The sequence below is a fragment of the Pan paniscus genome, chromosome 5 (genome assembly GCF_029289425.2).
Source record: "Pan paniscus chromosome 5, NHGRI_mPanPan1-v2.0_pri, whole genome shotgun sequence".
Lineage (NCBI taxonomy): Eukaryota > Metazoa > Chordata > Mammalia > Primates > Hominidae > Pan > Pan paniscus.
The window spans coordinates 32904476-32925890 of record NC_073254.2 but is presented as its reverse complement, the minus strand read 5'-3'; the positions used below and the strand labels follow the sequence as shown (position 1 = coordinate 32925890).

The 21415-nt window shown below is 40.8% G+C and overlaps 1 protein-coding gene across 1 annotated transcript in view; it reads left to right on the top strand.

The window, feature by feature from the left end:
• The first annotated feature begins 2306 nt into the window (after positions 1-2306).
• DEK (DEK proto-oncogene) overlaps positions 2307-21415 on the top strand; it is a 39998-nt gene continuing 20889 nt past the window's right edge. Inside the window, exons 1-7 of the mRNA XM_008976786.4 lie at positions 2307-2438; positions 2540-2690; positions 8106-8207; positions 8449-8558; positions 10114-10208; positions 10717-10837; positions 16700-16888. Of these exons, the coding sequence (XP_008975034.1) occupies positions 2549-2690; positions 8106-8207; positions 8449-8558; positions 10114-10208; positions 10717-10837; positions 16700-16888 (759 nt within the window). The 5' untranslated portion in view covers positions 2307-2438; positions 2540-2548. The remainder of the gene's footprint in view (positions 2439-2539; positions 2691-8105; positions 8208-8448; positions 8559-10113; positions 10209-10716; positions 10838-16699; positions 16889-21415) is intronic.

Genomic DNA, 21415 nt, shown 5'->3' with positions numbered 1-21415 from the left:
AGTGAGACCCTGTCTCAAAAAAAAAAAAAAAAAAAATAGAATGTGCCTGTTCCCAGGCCTCTACCCTCTCTCTACCCACTCCCAGGGCCCGCTCCAAGGCGGAGCAAAGTTGTGGCCAGGCATGGGCGCTGCTGCAACCCAGCTGGGTGTGCATGTGTTCAGGGCAGCACTGACACACCAGCCACCTGCCGCCTTGGCCCTCTCTGGACTTTGGGCACCAACAAGTGCGAGAAAGAGGCTGGTGGGGCTGAGGGTGGCTCCACGTGGGCCTGCAGGTACCCCTCAGCACAAACAGCCTGGGCGCCATGGATGACATGTTGATGGTGGGAGGCAGACACGTTCCTGGGGGGAAAGGGGTAGGTCCCTGCCCACCTTCAAGCCAGGGATGGCCTGAAGCCTGGGGGGCCTGGTGGCCAGTTCCAGGTAGAGTCTGCAGCCCAGAGCGAAAACTAGTGGTGCTTTTTCTGGGCCCACCCATGGGCCAATCAGCACACACTTCCTCCCTTCTGAGCCCATAAAAACCCCAGACTCAAGCCAGCGCTCAGGCCTACCAGCTGCAGGAAGGAGCTACCCACTTTGGTCTCCTCAACTCGTCAGGACCACCTGCCTGCAGAAAGGAGCTGCCCACTATGGGTCTCCTCTCCACTGAGGGCAGGACACTAGTCGGGACAACCCCCCTGCAGAAAGGAGCAACCCACTTCAGGTCTCGGGAGAGCTGTTCTGTCCCTCAGTGAAGCTCCTGTCCACCTTGCTCACCCTCCAGTTGTTTGCGTGCCTCATTCTTCCTGGACACAGGACCAGAACTCAGGACCTGCCAAATGGTAGGATTGAAAGAGCTGTAACACAAATAGGGGTGAAACACAACCCCCCACTCCCAACCACGTTGCAGGCAGCAAGAAGGAGAGACGAGCTGTGGAGTGTGGATAGGATTTGAGTGGGATCAATAGTGTGGAAAATGGCATACTGTTTGAGGGTAGAAATGACACTATTCATGTATGTTTTGGAAGGGGAACAAAAGGAAAAGGGAAGATTCAAAGGAAATGTCTAATTTTTGTCCTGCAACCCAGAGTCCAAGCAAATTTCACTGATCACATTTCTATTAAGTCCACCGAGTACAAGGATCCTTCAGGTGAGCTAGTGGTTGAAGAGTTGGGAGAAAATAAAGGAAATCACATACAAAAGAAGGCAGCATTGAGCAGGGAAGATACTGCTTTGAGTGTCTGCAGTGTTGAATGTGTAAAAAGCATCTGCATAGATGACCTAGAACTCTGGGAGAAGGGTCTGGACCCGGCCAAATAACATATTTCCTCTATTATAAAACAGAGAGTGTGTGTGAGAGAGGAGAGGGGAAGGAATGGGGTGGGAGGGAGCCTCTCCCCTTATATTTACAGGAGTGTAAATCTATGTGGCTGGCTATGTGAACCTTTAACGTGGCAGGTAGGATCTTTTTCCTTTCGGTGCACCTTACAAGCGATGCGGTCCTCAGAAATACAGCAGATTTGGGAGTTATCTATCACCCAGCATGATTTCTGGAGCATTGATGAGACCGCTGATTAATTCTCCTCCACCTCAGAGAAACACTGTCGATAGCGACTTCGGAGATCTCTAAACTTCTTTACCGCCGCGCCCCTCCGCGGCCCGGGACTGCTCATCATCTTTTCCAGGAAGCGACCGTGGAAACAATAAACACGCAGGCCCCCTAGCGTCCTTCCGTTCCGCGCTGCCAGGCCGCCTCGCCTCCCGCTCCCGCCCGCCCCGCGGGACACAGCCCGCCCGCACTCCGGGGCCCGAGCGCCGACCGCACTCCAGGCGCAGCCGGGGAGAGCACCGCGCGCGCATCCCTCCGCCCGCGGCCGAGGCGACCCCTCGCGGTCCCGCCCGCCCGGGCTTCCCGCGGAGGCACCCGGCCGCCCCGCCTCCCCCGCCCCGCGCCCGCCAACTCCCAGCTCGCGGCCCTGATTGGTCGCCGCATTCCCGCTCTCCTTCCCGAACCGCCATTTTGAAAATCTTGTTGATTCTGGGGAGCCGAGCGCGCGGCGCGAGCGTCACGCCAGACAGCGGCCCGCGCGCCTTCTCCTCGGCGTCGGCCGCCGCCGCCTCCCAGAACCTCCTCGTGCCCTCGCGTGCCAGGCCCGCGGCGGCCGAAATCCGCGGTAAGGGCTGCTTCGGGACGCCGGAGGCCCGGTCGCCCCTGCCGCGGCCGACGGGGGAGGGACGCGGCCATTTGGACGGCGGCCTGGGGCGGGGGAGGGGACGTGGAGGGCCGGCAGCTCGGGCCGGGCCGGGCCGGGAACAGCGCAGGCCGGGCGGGCGCGCGCGCGCGGGGGCAGCGGGCGCGGTTTCCCGCCTCGGGAATCCCTGGACGGCGGCGGCGGAGGGAAGCCGCCCCTGGGGACTGAGCGCTGCGGTCCCGGCTGTGGGAGGAGGCAACTTTCAGGGCAGGTGTCCCGCGGGAAGGGTAGCATCATTCAGGGTGGCCGCCCGGTCCTGCCTGCGGGAGTAGGAGGACCGAGACGTCCGGCTTTCTTCCCGCTTGCAGGTTCACAGCATGTCCGCCTCGGCCCCTGCTGCGGAGGGGGAGGGAACCCCCACCCAGCCCGCGTCCGAGAAAGAACCCGACATGCCCGGTCCCAGAGAGGAGAGCGAGGAGGAAGAGGACGAGGACGACGAGGAGGAGGAGGAGGAAAAAGGTGGGGGGAGTCGCATCCCAACTGATGAATTTTTCAGACCGAAGTTTTTTTGTATTTTTCACCCAGGAAACAGTTTTCTTGCTCTTTTGGTGTTTAGAGGCGTGAAGTCGGAGTGATTTTCAGCGAGGATGTGTGCACAATTTATCTGCTTTTGTTTTGAGCGATGGCGTAGAATTGACTTTGTGTATTCCGGTTTTTAAAGTATTTGTTAGCGTGGTAGAGATGTATTGGAGTGCAGCTGACTTCTCGTCCGCTCTAAACGTTCGTTAACATTTCATCATTTGACGGGAAGTTTGTAGGTCTTGGATTTGATTTTTTTTTCACCTGTGTGTGTGCACCTTTGAAGTTGCTAAGTGGATGTTCTAATTTTGTCCTTTTCATTACACATCTTTTGCCTTTTGAAGTAATTGTAAGGTCTTGGTGCAGCCCATTAAGACTGAAGTTATAAGGCTAGACCCGGAAGTATTTGAATACTTTCGAATATTTTTACATTTACCAAAAAGTTTCCCTCCCTGGCAAACAGCGGTGAAAGCTGTTGCTACTTGAGAAAGTAGTTAAAAATGAAGAAAGTGAACTCTGAAAGAAAGTTAAATGTGAGCCCAGCACTGTCTCGGTTTCGAACCTGTGTCTGTTTTAAGGGAGGGCGATATGAGCCCTGATTTGACTGGAGGTGTGAAACGGAAACTTGACTGAATAGAGGAGTGTGCTGCGGCAGTTTATCCAGGATGCATGCAGCGTCTGTTTCAGGTGTACCCGCTTCTTGACATGTTGCCAAACATTTAAAAATCCGAGTCGCATCTCTTAGCATTCTTTGATATTAGCTTAGTCTGGGGTTATTTCGTATATGTTTACGACTCAGCCACACTTGGGAAGAGGTTGAAGCGCTCTTCCTAAACCCGGATTTTTTTTTTAAGCCTCAACCAGCCTGTGGTCACAATCTGGGTTAAGATTACAAGGTGTGCCTTTTGTTTGTTTAAAGTGGTATGTGCCCTAAGAAGGGCATATTTAAGTAAAGCATGGCTTTTTAAATATAAGTTTTCACATAAACTATTGCTTAACAATATGTTATTTTAAAATTATTTTTAATACAACAACAAAATTGGCTGCACTATCTCGCTGCTAGCCAAAGAGGCTCTGCACTTTTTCTCCAATTTTTTGTTTGTATTTTAGTCTTCTGGTGGGGGCAGGGTTGAGATGCCAAAGAAATGGTGAATTTTCTTCATGTCAGGAAAAAATTAGAGAAGTCATGTAAATATACTGTAAGTGGCCAACACAGTAATGCTTGGGGAAGAGTTGGTAGTTGAAAGAATCCCATGTTTTGTTCTAGACAAATTATTTTTTAAAACATGATGTTGTAGAAAGTTTATCCCCTAATAGTTTTATTGTAGCTGTGATTTATTATTCTTTTTACTAATTTGAGGTGTTTGTGGGACAAGTAGAATTGTGAAAGTTTTAATTTTACTTAACCCTGAATATTTAACTTTAGAACTGAGGCATCATGGAAGCCAGACAGTGAAATATTTTCTGTATTAGGCTTTTTTTTTTTTTTTTTTTTTTTTTGCGTTGTTATAAAGAAGTACTTGAGGCAGGGTAGTTTATAAAGAAAGTAGGTTTAATTGGTTCGTGGTTCTGCAGACAGTACAAGAAGCATGGCGCCAGTATTTGCTTCTGGTGAAAGCCTCAGGAAACTTCCAGTCATGGCAGAAGACAAAGGGGGAGCAGGCATTTCATTTGGGAGTGGGAGCAAGTTGTAGAGGGAGGTGCCACGCTCTTTTAAACAAATCTTGAGAGAACTCACTCACCACCACGGATTACCATGCCATTCATGAGGGATCTGCCCCCATGATTTAATCACCTTACCAGGCCTCACCTCCAACATTGCAAATCACTTTTCAACACGAAATTTGGAGGGGGCAAACATCCAAAGCATATCATTGCACCCCCGGTCCCCCAACTCTCATGTGTTTCTCACATTTCAAGATTCAGTTGTGCCTTCGCAGTAGTCCCCCAAAGTCCGGTCTTGTTTCAGCATTAACACAGAAGTCCCAAGTCTGTAAGTCCAAAGTTTCATGTGAAGATGAGTTTCTTCCACCTATGAGCCTGTGAGATCAAAAACAAGTTATTTACTCCCAAGATACAATGATGGTACAGACATTGGGTAAAATTCCCATTCCAAAAGGGAGAAAGGCCGAAAGAAAGGTACAATAGGCCCCACACAGTCTGGTTTGGTTTTTGTTTTTCTGTGTTTGTTTGTTTGTTTGTTTTTGAAACGGAGTTTCGCTCTCGTTGCCCAGGCTGGAGTGCAGTGGCCTGACCTCGGCTAACCGCAACCTCCGCCTCCTGGTTCAAGGGATTCTACTGCCTCAGCCTCTCGAGTAGCTGGGATTACAGGCATATGCCACCACAGCTGGCTGATTTTGTATTTTTAATAGAAACAAGGTTTCTCCATGTTGGTCAGGCTGGTCTCAAACTCCCGACCTCAGGTGATCCGCCCGTCTCAGCCTCCCAGAGTTTTAGGATTACAGACGTAAGCCACTGCGCCCGGCCTACAAGTCTGAATCCTAGCAGGGCAGTCTTTAAATCTTAAAGCTCCAAAATTATCTCCTTTTACTGCATGTCTGGCATCCAGGGCACGCTGGTGCAAGGGGTGAGGGGTCCCAAGGCTTTGGGCAGCTCAGGATGCAAGCTGCTTGTGGCTCTTCCATGCTGGAGTTTGGAGGTGGCAGCCCCCTTCCCACAGCTCCACTAGCCAATAGAGCCTTGGTGGTGAATCTAGGGGTCCACCCCCCATTTCCCCTTTCCACTCCACACTGCCCTAGTAGAGGTTTTCTTTCTTTCTTTTTTTTTTTTTTTTTGGAGACAAGGTCTCACTTGTCACCCAGGCTGGAGTGCAGTAACATGATCTCAGCTCACTGCAAACTCTGCCTCCCAGGCTCAAGCAATCCTCTCACCTCAGGAACCACAGGCATGCGCCACCATGCCCGGGTACTTTCTGTATTTTTTGTAGAGGCAGGGTTTTACCATGTTGCCCAGGCTGGTCTCAGACTCCTTAGCTCAAGTGACCTGCCCGTCTCTGCCTCCCAAAAGGCCTGGATTACAGGAATGAGCCACCACGCCTGGCCCTGAGTAGCAGTTTTCTGTGAGAGTTCCACCCCTGCAGGAGGCTTCTGCCCAGGCACCCAGGCTTTCTCATATATCCTCTGAAGTCTGTCCTAAGAAAGGGGTCAGATTAGCCAAAATTGGCAGTGATTTTGGGGAAAAGGGAAGTGAGAGAAATGACTAGTAAAAGATGACTCTTAGGTTTCTGTCTTTGGCAGGTGGGTGGATGGTATTAATGTTTTTTGAAAAAAATTCACAAAGTGAGCAAGTTTGGAGATGATTATGATTTTTCTTTTGAATATTTTGAGTTTAGGTGCCTGTAGGACATGAATTGTAGCTGTCCAGATGACAGACAGGCATATACTGTTGGCTCTCCATATCTGTGGGTTCCTCATCTGTGGATTCAATCAACCACAAATTGGTAAAAATGGATGGTTGCATCTGTACTGAACATGTACAGATTTTTTTATTCCTAAACCATACAGTATAACAACTATTTACATATCAGTTAAGTTGTATTAGTCATTATGAGTAATTACAGATGATATAAAGTATATGGGAAGATGGTCATAGGTTATATGTAACTACTACACCATTTTTTTTAAAAATATGGGACTTGAGCATCCATGGATTTTGGCATCTGAGGGGCGTCCTGGAACCAATCCCTCACAGATACTGAGGCAATATTAGTTAATATGAATCTCAGATGAAAGTTGTGGCTTGGAGATTGACTGGGAAGTCATTAGCTTGTAGTTGGTAATCAGAGACAAGCAAATGGTTTAAATCACTAAGTTGATGAAGTTGAGTGATAGTAGGGGTTGTTTTAGTGTGTTTGGTCTTCATTCTGTACAACATGGCCAGAATATACCTGTTGATAGCCCTTTCTCCTGAAGTATTCTTTCTGTGCGAATCCTTACATTACTAAATCTAAGCTGTCTTTAAAAGCCAGCACACGTGCTTTGTTCCTTTTTCTCTAGTCCCAAAATAATCAATTCCTCCTCAGTGCACAGCAATTTATTTGTGTATCTTTCTTAAGATGTTTTGTTATCTTTTATATTGGCGTATATTTATGTCTCATTTCTTTAGTAGCATCTTTTTCAAAAGATACGCAGTTTTTATCATCCATTTATCCCCTCTTAGTATTGAGTGCAGCTGCACAACACAGGCATTAAATAAATGGCAGAACCTCGAGCAATATATAGTATTCTTTTATCTGACTTTATTTCATTCAAAAAATGATTTTATTTTAGATAAATGGAGCTTAATGTTTTGAATTTTGAAGTATATGCTACCTGTTTTCTAGATTTTTTTTTTTTTTTTTTTTTTGAGACGGAGTCTTGCTGTGTCGCCCAGGCTGAAGTGCAGTGGCGCGATCTCGGCTCACTGCAAGCTCCGCCTCCTGGGTTCACGCCTTTCTCCTGCCTCAGCCTCCCAAGTAGCTGGGACTACAGGCGCCAGCCACCACACCTGGCTAATTTTTTGTATTTTTTAGTAGAGATGGGGTTTCACCACGTTAGCCAGGATGGTCTTGATCTCCTGACTGAGTTAGCCAGGATGGTCTCGATCTCCTGACTGAGTTAGCCGGGATGGTCTTGATCTCCTGACCTCGTTATCCGCCCGCCTCAGCCTCCCAAAGTGCTGGGATTACAGGCATGAGCCACCGCACCTCACCGTAGATTTTTGTGACTAAACAATTTAACTTTGAGTGATTTATGGTCATCATTAGGAATGTTATTCATAAACTACAAAGTAATGCTCTCCCAGTTGATTGCATTAAATGTAAACTTGGAGAGTTTTATCCTATCCACGTACTTCAGGCTGTTCTGCCTGGAAGTCTTTATTTGTGTTTCTTTTGTCAGTTTACTAAATTGTTATTGTTCTCTATATATCTTTTGAAGTTCTTAATCTCCCAGTCTAAATTTGATTATTCCTGAAGTACAGCAAACTGAATCTCAATTATTAAATAGAATTATGTCCAAAGATTAAACAGAGCTAGATTTTTTTCACAAACGAAGTGACTGGACTGTAATGGCAATAATTTTAGTTGGATAAAAATTAGTTTGCTTTCTGATTATTTTTTTTTAACTGAGTCCCTGTGAGTGCCAGGTGAGTAAAATGTTACTCTGAAAAAATTTTCATGGTGCTCTATTAACTAATCAAGTGTTTTCCTCTTTTATGTCATTTGCTTTCCAAAACCATGCTCAGAAGAAGAATAAAGTATTAGGTTTTGGGGACTTTGTTCTACATGTTTATCTAATAAAGTTAATACAATGTTTAAGCTTTTTGTTAATTAAGAAATACTAAATTAATTTCTAGAAAAGAGTCTCATCGTGGAAGGCAAGAGGGAAAAGAAAAAAGTAGAGAGGTTGACAATGCAAGTCTCTTCCTTACAGAGAGAGCCATTTACAATTGCACAAGGTAAGTTTATTCTAGCTTTCTTTCATTTTGTGGTGAAAGTGCCTAAATTTGTGAAAATGATGGTTTGTAGCTTAGTATCAGCAAGGTAGTGTTTTATACTTTTGGTATAATTTTATTTAATTTGCTCTGTAAGAGCAGAGTTACATGTAAATTATGCTGTGAAAATAATTCCCATTAAATTAACTTTGTAAATGTATTAGTAAGCCATGGGTATTTAATTGTGATTTTTTTTTTTCCCCAGGAAAGGGGCAGAAACTTTGTGAAATTGAGAGGATACATTTTTTTCTAAGTAAGAAGAAAACTGATGAACTTAGAAATCTACATAAACTGCTTTACAACAGGCCAGGCACTGTAAGACCTTTTTACACTTTAAACCTACTTGTATATTACTTCACAATGGAATCAGTTTCTGTAAATGTTAGTGATCCACTAGTTCAATTTCCACACTTTATGACTGAGCAGACTGAGATATATACTTATTAAATGATTTATCACAGGAAACATCGCTGGATATTAGCAATTGGATTGTAATATCCAGGGCTCTGTCTTCTTTTTTCTTTTTCTTTTTCTTTTTTTTTTCTTTCTTTTAAGACATGGTCTCACTTTGTCACCCAGGCTGGAGTACAGTGTGCAATACATGGCTCACTGCAGCCTCAACCTCCTGGGCTCAAGTGTTCCTCCCGCTTAAGCCTCCCAAGTAGCTGGGACCACAGGTGCATGCCACCATACCGTGTCTGGCTAATTGTTTTACTTTTTGTAGAGGCAGGGTTTTGCCATGTGCCCAGGCTGGTCTTGAACTCCTGAGCTCAAGCAGTCCTCCCACCTTGGCCTCCCAAAGCGTTGGGATTACAGGTGTGAGCCAGTATGCCCAGCTCTAGGGCTCTTTCTCCTGTAGTAGTTTTTATTCCAAACTGAAATTTCAAATTACGAAATCCAAATTGTAATGGTTTTAGTGACCTTTAAATGTATTGAAAGAAATTCATGTTTTTGGATTTTCTCGACATTCAGAATAAGTGAATGTCGGTATGATTTGTATCTCGTACAAATCATATGTATGATTTGTATGAGATCATACATATGATCTCATTTGTATCTCATACAAATGAGAGACAAAATCATTTGTATCTCATACAAATGAGAGACAAAATCATTTGTATCTCATAACAAATCTCATACAAAGTGAATTTGGTGTAATTGTATCTCATTTTTAGCAAATACCTGATAAATTGGATGATAGTTCTTTGCTAAAGGATTGTTATTATACTGTACATATGACTTAGTATATTATATAATCGAGGGAACTGCTTTAGGTTGTACGTGGGCAAAGTAAAGTTGGGTGTTAGAATGTCTGAAGTAGAATAGAATGTCTGATGCATGACATAATTTATTTTCAGTGAGTCTGTTAATCTCATTTAATCCTTAAACCAATTTAATTTACACAAGTCCCATAACTAGTGAACGGTATTAGCTTTTTGTGGTACTTGCTATTCTTTACTTTGAAAGAATAAAGTCCTTCTTGATTTGGAAAAGAAGAATTACTAGTAACTTTATTACTTATGAAAAGGATATATTTTTAAATAGTAACTTTCCACATCCCCTGGTACTGTCAGGTAACTTTAGGTTGTGGTAAAAACTCCCCAGTGAAAATTTGTTCAAATTGTTCTTTTCAGAGACTTAAGTTTGTAGGATTTTTATAATGTTAATATGTTAATGACAAATACATTTTTCAGTTTTGAATAAGAAATGTTGAATATTGAACCCATATTGAATTGGTTGACTGTTCAGCCAGTATTGTAACTTACAGACAGGTATGAAAATAAAGATGTTGACTTCGAATTGGCTTTGAATTTATTCTTGTGTACATTACTGGGTAATAAATACCATTAATAATAAGGAACATTTTCAGGTGTCCTCATTAAAGAAGAATGTGGGTCAGTTCAGTGGCTTTCCATTTGAAAAAGGAAGTGTCCAATATAAAAAGAAGGAAGAAATGTTGAAAAAGTAAGTTATTTTTATAAATACTGTATTTTGATCAATATGCTTTAAGTTTATTTTTTAATGTTAAATCACATTCGGGCCAGGCACAGTGGCTCACACCTGTAATCCCAGCACTTTGGGAGGCTGAGGCGGGCGTATCACCTGAGGTCAGGAGTTTGAGACCAGCCTGACCAACATGGAGAAACCCCGTCTCCACTAAAGATACAAAATTAGCCGGCCGTGGTGGCGCATGCCTGTAATCCCAGCTACTTGGGAGGCTGAGGCAGGAGAATCGCTTGAACCTGGGAGGCGGAGGTTGCGGTGAGCCAAGATTGGGCCATTGCACTCCAGCCTGGGCAACAAGAGCGAAACTGTCTCAAAAAAAAAAAAGAAAAAAGATTCATAGAAGCATTGGCCACTTTTTTAAATGTATGTAACTGAGCCAATTTGGTTGGCTTTCCCTTTATATTGTGGAGAACATTTGTAAGCTTTCCTATATTAACACCTTGGTTTCTTCCATTTTCTGTTTCAGATTTAGAAATGCCATGTTAAAGAGCATCTGTGAGGTTCTTGATTTGGAGAGATCAGGTGTAAATAGTGAACTAGTGAAGAGGATCTTGAATTTCTTAATGCATCCAAAGCCTTCTGGCAAAGTGAGGATCAATTTTTATTTTTTTCATAAATCAGTTATTCATAGCCTCTTTATATGAAACAAAAATTGATTAATAACAGCATTGCCGTCAGTATTCGTTCATATCTACATTCAAAGAATATACCTTCTGTTGACGTATCTGCAATAATTTCCTGATAGAAATAATATAGATGCCATAGGGATATGTTGCTTCGGAAAATCAGATACAAGGGATATAAGGTTAAGAATAGTGAATTAATGTCAGAAGGGACAGAAAGTACTAGTAGTCAGGGTTAGGTATCTAGAAGACACTGGAAGAATAGGAAGAGGTTGGGCTGAGGATGAGGTGCAAGGCTGGAGGGAAGGGGTGCAACCTGTAATCAAGTGAAGACAAAATAGGGAGTATATTAGAACTGGATGTTTTCCTAGATCCTGGAATAAAGTATTAAAAAGTGACATTTAAAAGCTAACTCTTACAAGTTTCCTATATTGGGTTTCCAGAATCCGCAGCAGAGCCCAGGAGCCGGACAGGGAAGTAAAATGGCCTTACAGTTTTCTCACTCTTCCTAAAAGCTAGTAGGTTTGCCCTAATTATTTAATGGTAACGAATGACATAGGTGACTTAAAATGTCTGTTGAAGTGTTACATGACCTTGCCTTTTTAGTGTGGTTTAGGTCTGTCAGCAAATGTTTTTATATTCTTCCCCATCTTGACAGGAAAGGAAGTGTGAGAGACCTAGCAGGCCTAGGAGTTCAGGGGAATGCCATCTCTGATGGGAGATGGCATTAATCAAAACCAGAAAATAGCTCTAGGACTTCGTTTTGGCCCGCCCTTGGTCCTTATTACCCTTAGCTGCACGAGGACAGATAAACAGCAGTTAAAGTGTAAACTTTTGTTATACAACTACAAACGCAAGGGGTATGATGATTTTTGGTGTTTTAAATTGGCTTATTTAAAGACAAAATACTTCTTATTTTCTAACTTTTACTATAGCTATACTTGTACTTTTTAAGGATTTAGTGTGAGACAAGGTGATCACTATTTCCTCAGAAGCAATTTACTAGGTTGTTATGACAGATATTTTTATATTTATCTTTTTCTCAGTGGTTTTCCAATTTATTGGTTTCAGGGTACTGTTGCCCTCTTAAAAAACTAGTGAGGACCCCAAGAGCTTTTTTTAATATGAGTTATTTTGATCTTCACTGTATTTGACATTAGAACTGAAAAATTTTTATTTTAAAATGTTAAAAATAATATTTTCTAGGAAAAGTAACTTTTCAAAAGAATGAAAGAGTGGCATTTTATGTTTTTGTACATCTGTTTAATGTCTGGCTTAAGAGAAAACAGCTTGATTACCATTTGCTTCTGCATTCAGTCTTTTTGTGTTGTTGTTGTTGTTACTGTTGTTTTGAGACAGATTCTCACTCTGTTGCCCAGGCTAGAGTGCAGTGGCACAATCTCTGCTCACTGCAACCACTGTCTCCCAGGTTCAAGCGATTCTTCTGCCTCAGTCTCTACAGTAGCTGGGATTATAGGCGTGTGCCACCATACCTAGCTAATTTTTGTCTTTTTAATAGAGACGGGGTTTTGCCATGTTGGCCAGGCTGGTCTCGAACTCCTGACCTCAGGTGATCTGACCGCCTCGGCCTCCCAGAGTGCTGGGATTACAGGCGTGAGCTACCGTGCCTGGCCGCATTCAGTCTTTTGCAATGTATTGTTTTGTTTAAAATCTATGAAGGGCCTGATGCAGTAGCTTATGCCTGTAATCCCTGCCCTTTGGGAGGCCGAGGCAGGTGGATCACTTGAGCTCAGGAGTTCAAGACCAGCCTGGGTGACAGAGTGAGACTGTCTCAAGAAGAAATTAGCCAGGCGCTGAGGCACGCTCCTGTAATCCCAGCCACTTGGGAGGCTGAGGTGGAAGCCTGAACTCAGGAGGTCAGTGCTGCACTGAGCTATATTCATGCCACTGCATTCCATCCTAGGTGACAGAATGAGATCCTGTCTCAAAATAATAAGTATATGAAGAAAACTGAGCCTCACATAAAAAGAATATTTTTAAAGTCTTTTTAGATAATTGTGTATATTCTCTTTTTGATACCATACAATACCAAAACTCTACATAAGTTGTAGTTTCCTAAAGATTAGTTGTAATGTTTAATGTAGGTCTGAAACCAGGTTAATTAACTTGGGTCTTGTATGTATAGTTTTGTAACATGCATTTACCGCTTGTAAATATTGGTTCCCTGAATTATGTCTTCCAAATGTTGACGTTTTATTGAACACTGTCATTAAATCATGCTCATTAATATAAATACCATCTCATCAGAAAAATTACTTAGGCCTTGGTAAACTATCAAGTTCACAGTAGTAGATGTGAATTTTCTAGAATTCTAGTTCCCACTTGAAATCATAACGTTTATCATTGGCGATAAATGCTGTCAGTTTTCCTTGAAGTGACAAGCTCACCTTGTTCATGTTTGAAAACATCTCTATCAAATACCTAAGTCTGAGTTAGCCATATTTGTTCTTTTAAAAAGTGGTGTTCTCTGGGAGGTGAAGCTTGCAGTAAGCCGAGATCGTGCTGCTGCACTCCAGCCTGGGCAACAGAGCGAGACTGTCTCAAAAAAAAAAAAAATGTGGGGTTCTATGAAAAAGGAGCTTGGAGCGTGTTTAGCTCACAACTCAGATACACAAATGCTTTTCCTTCAGAAAACCATTGAACTTCACTTGTAGCCGTATTTATGTATATCTTCCATTTTGTCACAGATATTAGAAAGACATGTACTTGAGAGTTAACACAGTATTGTTTTATCAAGGACATTATTAAGTGAAACCATTTGCCTTTTTTGTTTGTTTCTGCTGGTGTGTGGTTGTGAGGAATACAATGACTAATATATGTTGCTTCCTTGATTAGTACTAAGGTGCCATCAGTTTTACCCACCTTTGCTTTCCTTTGCTTTTGCAATTAGTACAAATGTCAACACAGTGAAAAGAGCAGATAAATAGTGTTGCTATTATTATGAAAATAGTTTCTACCTCGGAGACTCCGAAAAAGGTCTCAGGAAGCCCCAAAGTCCTTGAACCACACTGTGAGAATCTGTTTTTTCTTGTCATATAGAATCTTAACTCTTATGTCAGTTTTTCATATGTGATTCTGTGATGATTACTCCTTAATCTGATAGTATCGAGCTCAGGCTATTTTCTTCTTCTTTTTTTTTTTTTTTTTTTGGAGACAGCGTTTTACTCTGTTGCCTAGACTGGAGTGTTGTGGTACGATCATGGCTCAATGCAACCTTGACCTCCTGGGCTCAGGTGATCCTCTCACCTCAGCCACCCAAGTAACTGGGACTATAGGTGTATGCTACCATGTGTGGCTAAATTTTACATTTTCTTAGAGACAAGGGCTCACTATATTGTCCAAGATGGTCACAAACTCCTGAGCTCATGTGATCCTCTCACCTTGGCCTCCCAAAGTGTTGGGATTACAGGCATGAGCCACCATGTCTGGCCTAGAGCTATTTTCTATGCTACAAGAAGTTTCCTTTTTCTCCTCTTTAACAATTTCTCAATTGTTTAATGAACACAACATTAATCATTGATTGCTTTCCTATCCTTCTATTGTACTTTACCTTATTTTATTTGTTAATCAGATTTTGTTTCCAAAAAGAGATAATGCTATTGACACTGGATTTTGATTAATAGATTTAACTATTTTTGGAGTAGTATAGGAAAACTCTAAGGCATTTGTATATTACTACTTTTTGGATTTTGGTTTTAAAACTCCTCGTTTACTTTTGGGAATTGCATTTTTTTTTTTATTGGCTGCTTGAATAACTTAACATCTTTTCACTTTCCTGAATAGATTTATCCAGAACCTGTTTCAGTCCTCATACTAATAATTCGATATACAGATTACATCCTTGCTACCTGTGTCTGGTTTCTGAGCTGAGATTGTGAGGGATATTATGTTTTTCTAATACATTTGAGACCTGGAGATCATGTAACAAGTAGTAAGAGCTTGGACAGTGAGAGTTACCTTTTCTCCAAACGGTGCTATCAAAGAATTTATCCACATGGATTAAGGTTCTGATAATAGTTGTTAATGGTAGTATCTCACATAGCAAGGATATGTGTATGCATTCACGATTTCTTATAGAGAATCTTCTCTGAGAAATGTCTTTGATCCACCAACTTCAAGTTCCTGGAGTGACCTAATTTTGCTGTTTCCTAGTGTGCCTTTAGAAGGGTACGTTGTTGGAGCAATCTAGGTTATCCTGTGGTTTCTTTGCAGAGAGCTCAAGAGTACCATATTATACAAAGCCACTTTTTCTTAATTTTTGTGTAGGTGACAGTGACCCCTAGACTGGAGGTTCCTGGGAGGTAAAGGACCTGTCGTTCTAGTCTCTGCAAGAAAAATATTGCCTAAAGTTATCACAAACATTTACACAATTGGATACCTTAAGGTTATGTTATGGAATTTTACCTTGATGTTTCTGCTTATTGCAGAAAATAAAGTAACAAAGATAGAAATAAAAGAATATAAAAGATGCTCAATCCCAGAAATAAATATTAATTCTGTAATGTGCATTTTAACATTCTTGATGTTAGGTAATTTTATGGTTTTCAATTTTAGAATTTAGCAAAACTTCCTTGAGAAAGCACTTAAAAATTAAATTTATTGTTTACTATAATCAACTCATTTTCATCAGGTGATCTCTGTTTTTAATATACATGGTTTAATTGATTATCAGAATAATAGCAGCATATTCTTAGTTTCATAATTAACATACTTATCATTTATTGTATACTTATAGGCATCAGTGAGAATATGAGCCTGACATTGTTGAAAGTAGAGGCCAGAAGTAATGAATATAAACCATATAGTTCATTCATAAATTCAGGATGTATAATTGGTAATAAAGTTATACTTTTTTTTTATGGGCCAGGCGTGGTGGCTCACGCCTGTATCCCAGGACTTTGGGAGGCCAGGGTGGGTGGATCACTTGAGGTCAGGAGTTTGAGACCAGCCTGGCCAACATGGTGAAACACTGTCTCTACTAAAAATACAAAAATTAGCTGGGCGTGATGGTGCACACTTGTAATCCCAGCTACTGCACAACAGAATGAGACTCTGTCTCAAAAAAAAAAAAAAAAAAAAGGTTTTTCTCCCATTCCTTCGATTGGAGTGTTGGGCCTTCTAACGCAAGGAGCTTCTTTGGCAGTGACAGTTTTTTGTTTTTTGTTTTTTGTGTTTTTTTGAGACGGAGTCTCACACTGTTGCCCAGGCTGGACTGCAGTGGCGCGATCTTGGCTCACTGCAAACTCTGCCTCCCGGGTTCACGCCTTTCTCCTGCCTTAGCCTCCCGAGTAGCTGGGGCTACAGGTGCCCACCACCACGCCCGGCTAATTTTTTGTATTTTTAGTAGAGACGGGGTTTCACCGTGTTAGCCTGGATGGTCTCGATCTCCTGACCTCGTGATCTGCCCACCTCGGTGTCCCAAAGTGCTGGGTTGGCAGTGACGGTTTTAATGCTTGTAGGGATGAAATAAATTACAAATCTAACTTAAAATATTATCATGACAAAGTATTAACAGCCGTTGGAGCTTAACATAATGTGTCTTGAGCTTCTAGTCCCATGTCAGAACCTAGAATACATATTTCTCTACAATTGAGAAGGGTCTTGCTAGGTGTTTAGAACACAAATGGTATTAGTAACACAGTTTTAGGTTAACCTGACACGGTTAAAGATTATTCTCTGTAAAGCTGCTGGGCTTGTAAATACAATTTCTTGAGAGAGGAATAAGAAATTGAGTTAAGTTTTCAAGAAGAGAATTGATTGAAATATTATACCTCATTGGTGTTATCTTTATAAATTTTTATGCAGCCATTGCCGAAATCTAAAAAAACTTGTAGCAAAGGCAGTAAAAAGGAACGGAACAGTTCTGGAGTGGCAAGGAAGGCTAAGCGAACCAAATGTCCTGAAATTCTGTCAGATGAATCTAGTAGTGATGAAGATGAAAAGAAAAACAAGGAAGAGTCTTCAGATGATGAAGATAAAGAAAGTGAAGAGGAGGTAAAATATTTTACTATATTTTTAAATCATTTCTTTCCATGGGGAGAGTTAAATATTTCTGCTATAAGGTACAGCCAGAAAACACTTCCTTATTGGTTGTTTTTAATTCTGAAGATGTAGAAATAATTAAGTATGAACCCATTTCTTTTCCTTAAAGAGCTTTTAGTTTCATTACCATGTCAGAGTATGAGTCAGAAAAGAGTGAGGTTGGTGTGGACTGGATTTGAAGTGGGCCTTGAGCTGGACGTTGAAGACTAGAGTAGATAAATGGGAAGGGAAGCGGAAGTGGTGCATATCCTGAATAGGACCACATAGGAGCAGATTCTTCGAGGATTTTTTTCGTAATATATTGATACTTTATAATTGACTTGGATCATTTTATTTTACGGAAAAAGCAAGGGACTTAAGGGCCTTTTTTCCCCCCTCAACCTTTAGGGGACTATGTAGTGAGTATAAACAGCATTTGAAGTTTATATAATGAGTGGATAAATTTTGTATTACCTGTCATTTTCTTTTATTTGGGAGTATTTGTAAAAGTTGAGACTCTTAGTTTCCAAAGTGAAACTTCATGAAGAAGAGAACTGCTGAAGCAGTTAAATAAGAGGGTTAACCTCTTCAGTCAGGTAGATCATGGAGAGTTGGTACAGGAGATGGGTTTCTATTATTGTTAATGATGTTTTGGTAGACTGTATTTTAACTTTGATGTTTTCGTTCAAAGGTTGGAACTTGCTCTATAGATTGGGTAATCAACCTTGCCTTATTTAGGGACTTGGATAATGTCAACTTGACATTTTGGACCAGATGATTCTTAATTGTGGGTGATATTCCCAAGCCCCCCTTGTGACAACCAAAAATGTTCTTCAGACATTGTCAAATGTCCCTGGGGCGAGACAAGGAGGGAATCATCTCCACTGAATTAGAAGGAATAAAGATATAGTAAACTCTGGTATTATATGATATGTGTGTGTGTTTAGTATGTATGTATGTCTTGAGTTATTTACAATTCATGCTTGTTTTAGCGTCAAATTTTATAAAGACTTCTATAAAGCTAAGTATGAAATGCTTCATCATTTAAGAAAGAGGGTTACGAATCTAGTAGGTGCTTCATAAATATCTTAATATATATTTGGCACAAAAGAAAATAAGTAATCTGAGCATTAAGGTCTTTATGGATTGGATATCCGGGAGGAAAACATGTTTGTTTGTATGTATATATATAACAGTGGAAATTTTTAAACTGATAGTATCTTCATTCAGGAAATATTTGGTGTCTACTGTGTGCCATTCAGATTCCTAAACTCTCTTTATGGGCAGAGTTAAAGCACGAAACATTGTCATAGAATATAAATGTCTAATTTTTTCATAGAGACGTTAGCATGGGCTCTGGAAACTGAGTTCAAATCTGACCTCTATATTGGATTATTACTGTATTAGTATAAGCAAGTTATTTAAACTATACATCAGTTTCCCATCTGTAAAATGGGGAGTGATAATAGTATTAGCCTCATAGGGTCATATTAAAGGATTTTATTTAAAATACTTAGAGCGGTGCCTGGTGCATATAGTATGTAAGTATTAGTTGCTATTATTATTAGAATTAAAATGATGTTTTATGACAAGTAAAACTTCTAGATTGAATCTTCTTGTCATTACTAGGTACAGGTTAAAAAGTGAGGGCAGGCCGGGCGTGGTGACCCATGGCTGTAATCCCAGCACTTTGGGAGGCCAAGGTGGGTGGATCACCTGAGGTCAGGAGTTCGAGACCAGCCTCACCAACATGGTGAAACCCTGCCTCTACTAAAAATACAAAATTAGCTGGGCGTGGTGGTGCATGCCGATAATCCCAGCTACTCGGGAAGGCTGAGGCAGGAGAATTGCTTGAACCCGGGAGGCAGAGGTTGCAGTGAGCTGAGATTGCACCATTGTTCTCCAGCCTGAGCAACGAGCGAAACTCCGTCTCAAAAAAAAAAAAACAAAAACGAGAGCATTTTATACTCACTTTTAAAATTTGCTTTCTAAATTGTTGTCCCATAGTTCTGTAGAGGTAGTTGAACTTGGTGTATGCAGATGATATCTGATTTATACCCATATTGGTTCCAGGATAATAATCACAAGTGGAACCATCTCACTATAAATCAAACCTTTACCTTCTGTAGTGCCCTAATCTAGGGTCTGTGACTAGAAACCCAGGTCAATTGATGAAAATCCATGGGAGAAGAAAATGTAAAAATGCTTTCAGACATTAGGTATATGAAATCACACAATATAAAAGCTATATCATATTTTATTAGAGGGATTTTTTTGCTGCCTTTGCTAGTACTTGACAGATTTTATAAAATGTAAAATAAAATTTGGACTGAGAAATTGTTTCCCCCCCTTTTTTTTTCCCTGATAAATGTCTCTCCAACAAGCATTGTTGCTTTAAATTTAGCACTGTCTTCAGCTTTTTATTGCTGATTCAGTTTCTGTGAAAGGCCTTTGAAAGGTAAGTTCTGGCAGGAGGAACAGTGTATCTGTGGCAACTTTGTTTTTCCTTATTCCATTTTATGAAGACTCAGTTCTAAATGTCAGCCATGTTAGGAACTTCATAAATGGAGCTATTTTTGGTCATTACTATGGAAGGACCTCTTTTCTAAGAAGCCATAAAGAAAAGTTGCAAGTTAGTCACGAAAGTTTTGGATTGCCTGTAGATTTCTTTATGATAGGAAATTAGTGAGTTAATATTCTGTTTATTTTCTGACACAGATTTTTCTTTGATAAATAAAAGACTCTTATTCATTAAGATCAGCTTCTTGTTCTGTTTTTCTTGGAGTAAATAACTGTGAATTTGGGTAGATTGATTTTACTTTGTTCAGTTTCCTCTGTAAAATGAGGATTTTGAACTGTATAGTCAAATATACTCTATTCATTGTTGAAGTAAGAAATCTTATGCAAGCCGAGTAAGTTTATAGTTCTCCTTTGGCTAATTATGTGAGGTTAAATTGTATTTATTTTCCTCCTAGTTTCATGTTTAACTTTAGATGTGTAGAAGACTAAGGTGTTCATAAGTAAATTCAGTGTTAAGATGAAATCACTGAAATCCATATAGTTAATTGAAATGACAGTTTTACAAAAGTAATTTAAAAGAAAATGTCAGATTTAGCATATTAGCTGATAATTGCTAAAGCACTTGTTTGAGTTTTCTGTACCTGTACCTCTACCTCTGTTTTTATGATATGCAGTGAGTGAGTCACAATAGTTTTGCAGTTCTTTTCCTTGTAATTAAATAAAAGAGTATTCTTTGTGAGAGTAACTTCAGAAAGAAATCCCTTTATAAAAGAGCCATTTTGAATTTCCTTATTAGCTTGTCTCTTGGACATTGGCTTTTTAGAACAGTAAAAGGAGAGCAATTGGGAAGGAAGTGGTGGATGATTTTCTTTTTTTCTTTTGATGAGAAATAGGAAAAAGATTATTTTCTCTAAATTGATTATGAAAATCAGCTGGTTCCTATGTTGGATTAGCTTCTTCAGGGCAGGATTGCTAAAATGAGTGTATTAGTCCTTTCTCACGCTGTTAATAAAGACATACCCAAGACTGAGTAATTTTAAAGGAGTTTAGTTGACTCACAGTTCCACATGGCTGGGGTGGCCTCACAATCATGGTGGAAGGCGAATGAGGAGCAAAGACACATCTTACGCGGCAGCAAGCAAGAGGGTATGTATAGGGCAACTCCCTTTTATAAAACCATCAGATCTGGTGAGACTTTTTCACTGTCATGAGAACAGCATGAGAAAAACCCACCCTCGTGATTCAGTTACCTCCCACTGGGTCCCTCCCATGACGTGGGGATTATTACAATTCAAGGTGAGATTTGGGTGGGGACACAGAGCCAAACCGTATCAATGAGCCGTTGAGGTTAAACCACATTTGGTCATGCTATTCACAGGTGTTAACCTTGAGGCATAGAGAAATTACTGCAGAGTACAGAAAAAAGGGGGAAATAGTACATATTGGAGAAAACAATTCTAACAGTCTTTTAGACCCTTTAAAAGCGTATTTTATTTCTTTTTCATCTTATCCTAATATCTCTTTCTTCAATTTTTATTTTCTAGTGTTTTTATAGCACATACGTATCTCGAAAGTATGAAACAAACTGTGGAGTTTTACGAGTATTTAGAATTTATCTGAATGTTGCCATATGTTATCAGGAATGTTTTCTGCTGAAATAATTGTCAGCCTTACTAATAATGTTCGAAACAGGAGTTTATTTTTCTTTCATGACAAGAAGCCCACAGACAGGGAATTCTAGGGCCAGTACAGCAGTTCAAGAAAGGAATTGAGGATGTGGGTACCGTCCTTTCCTGATCTCTCATCTTTAGTATATGGCAATTAACTTCATGATCACAAGGTGGTGGTTTTACCTTTAGACATTGTATTCATGTTCCAGATAAGGAAGAGCAAAAGGTTTTCTTCTAGTGATGTTTTGGCTTTTTTCCCTGAATGGGATGCCTTTTACCAGAGATCTCCATATACATGGCATCAGCCAGC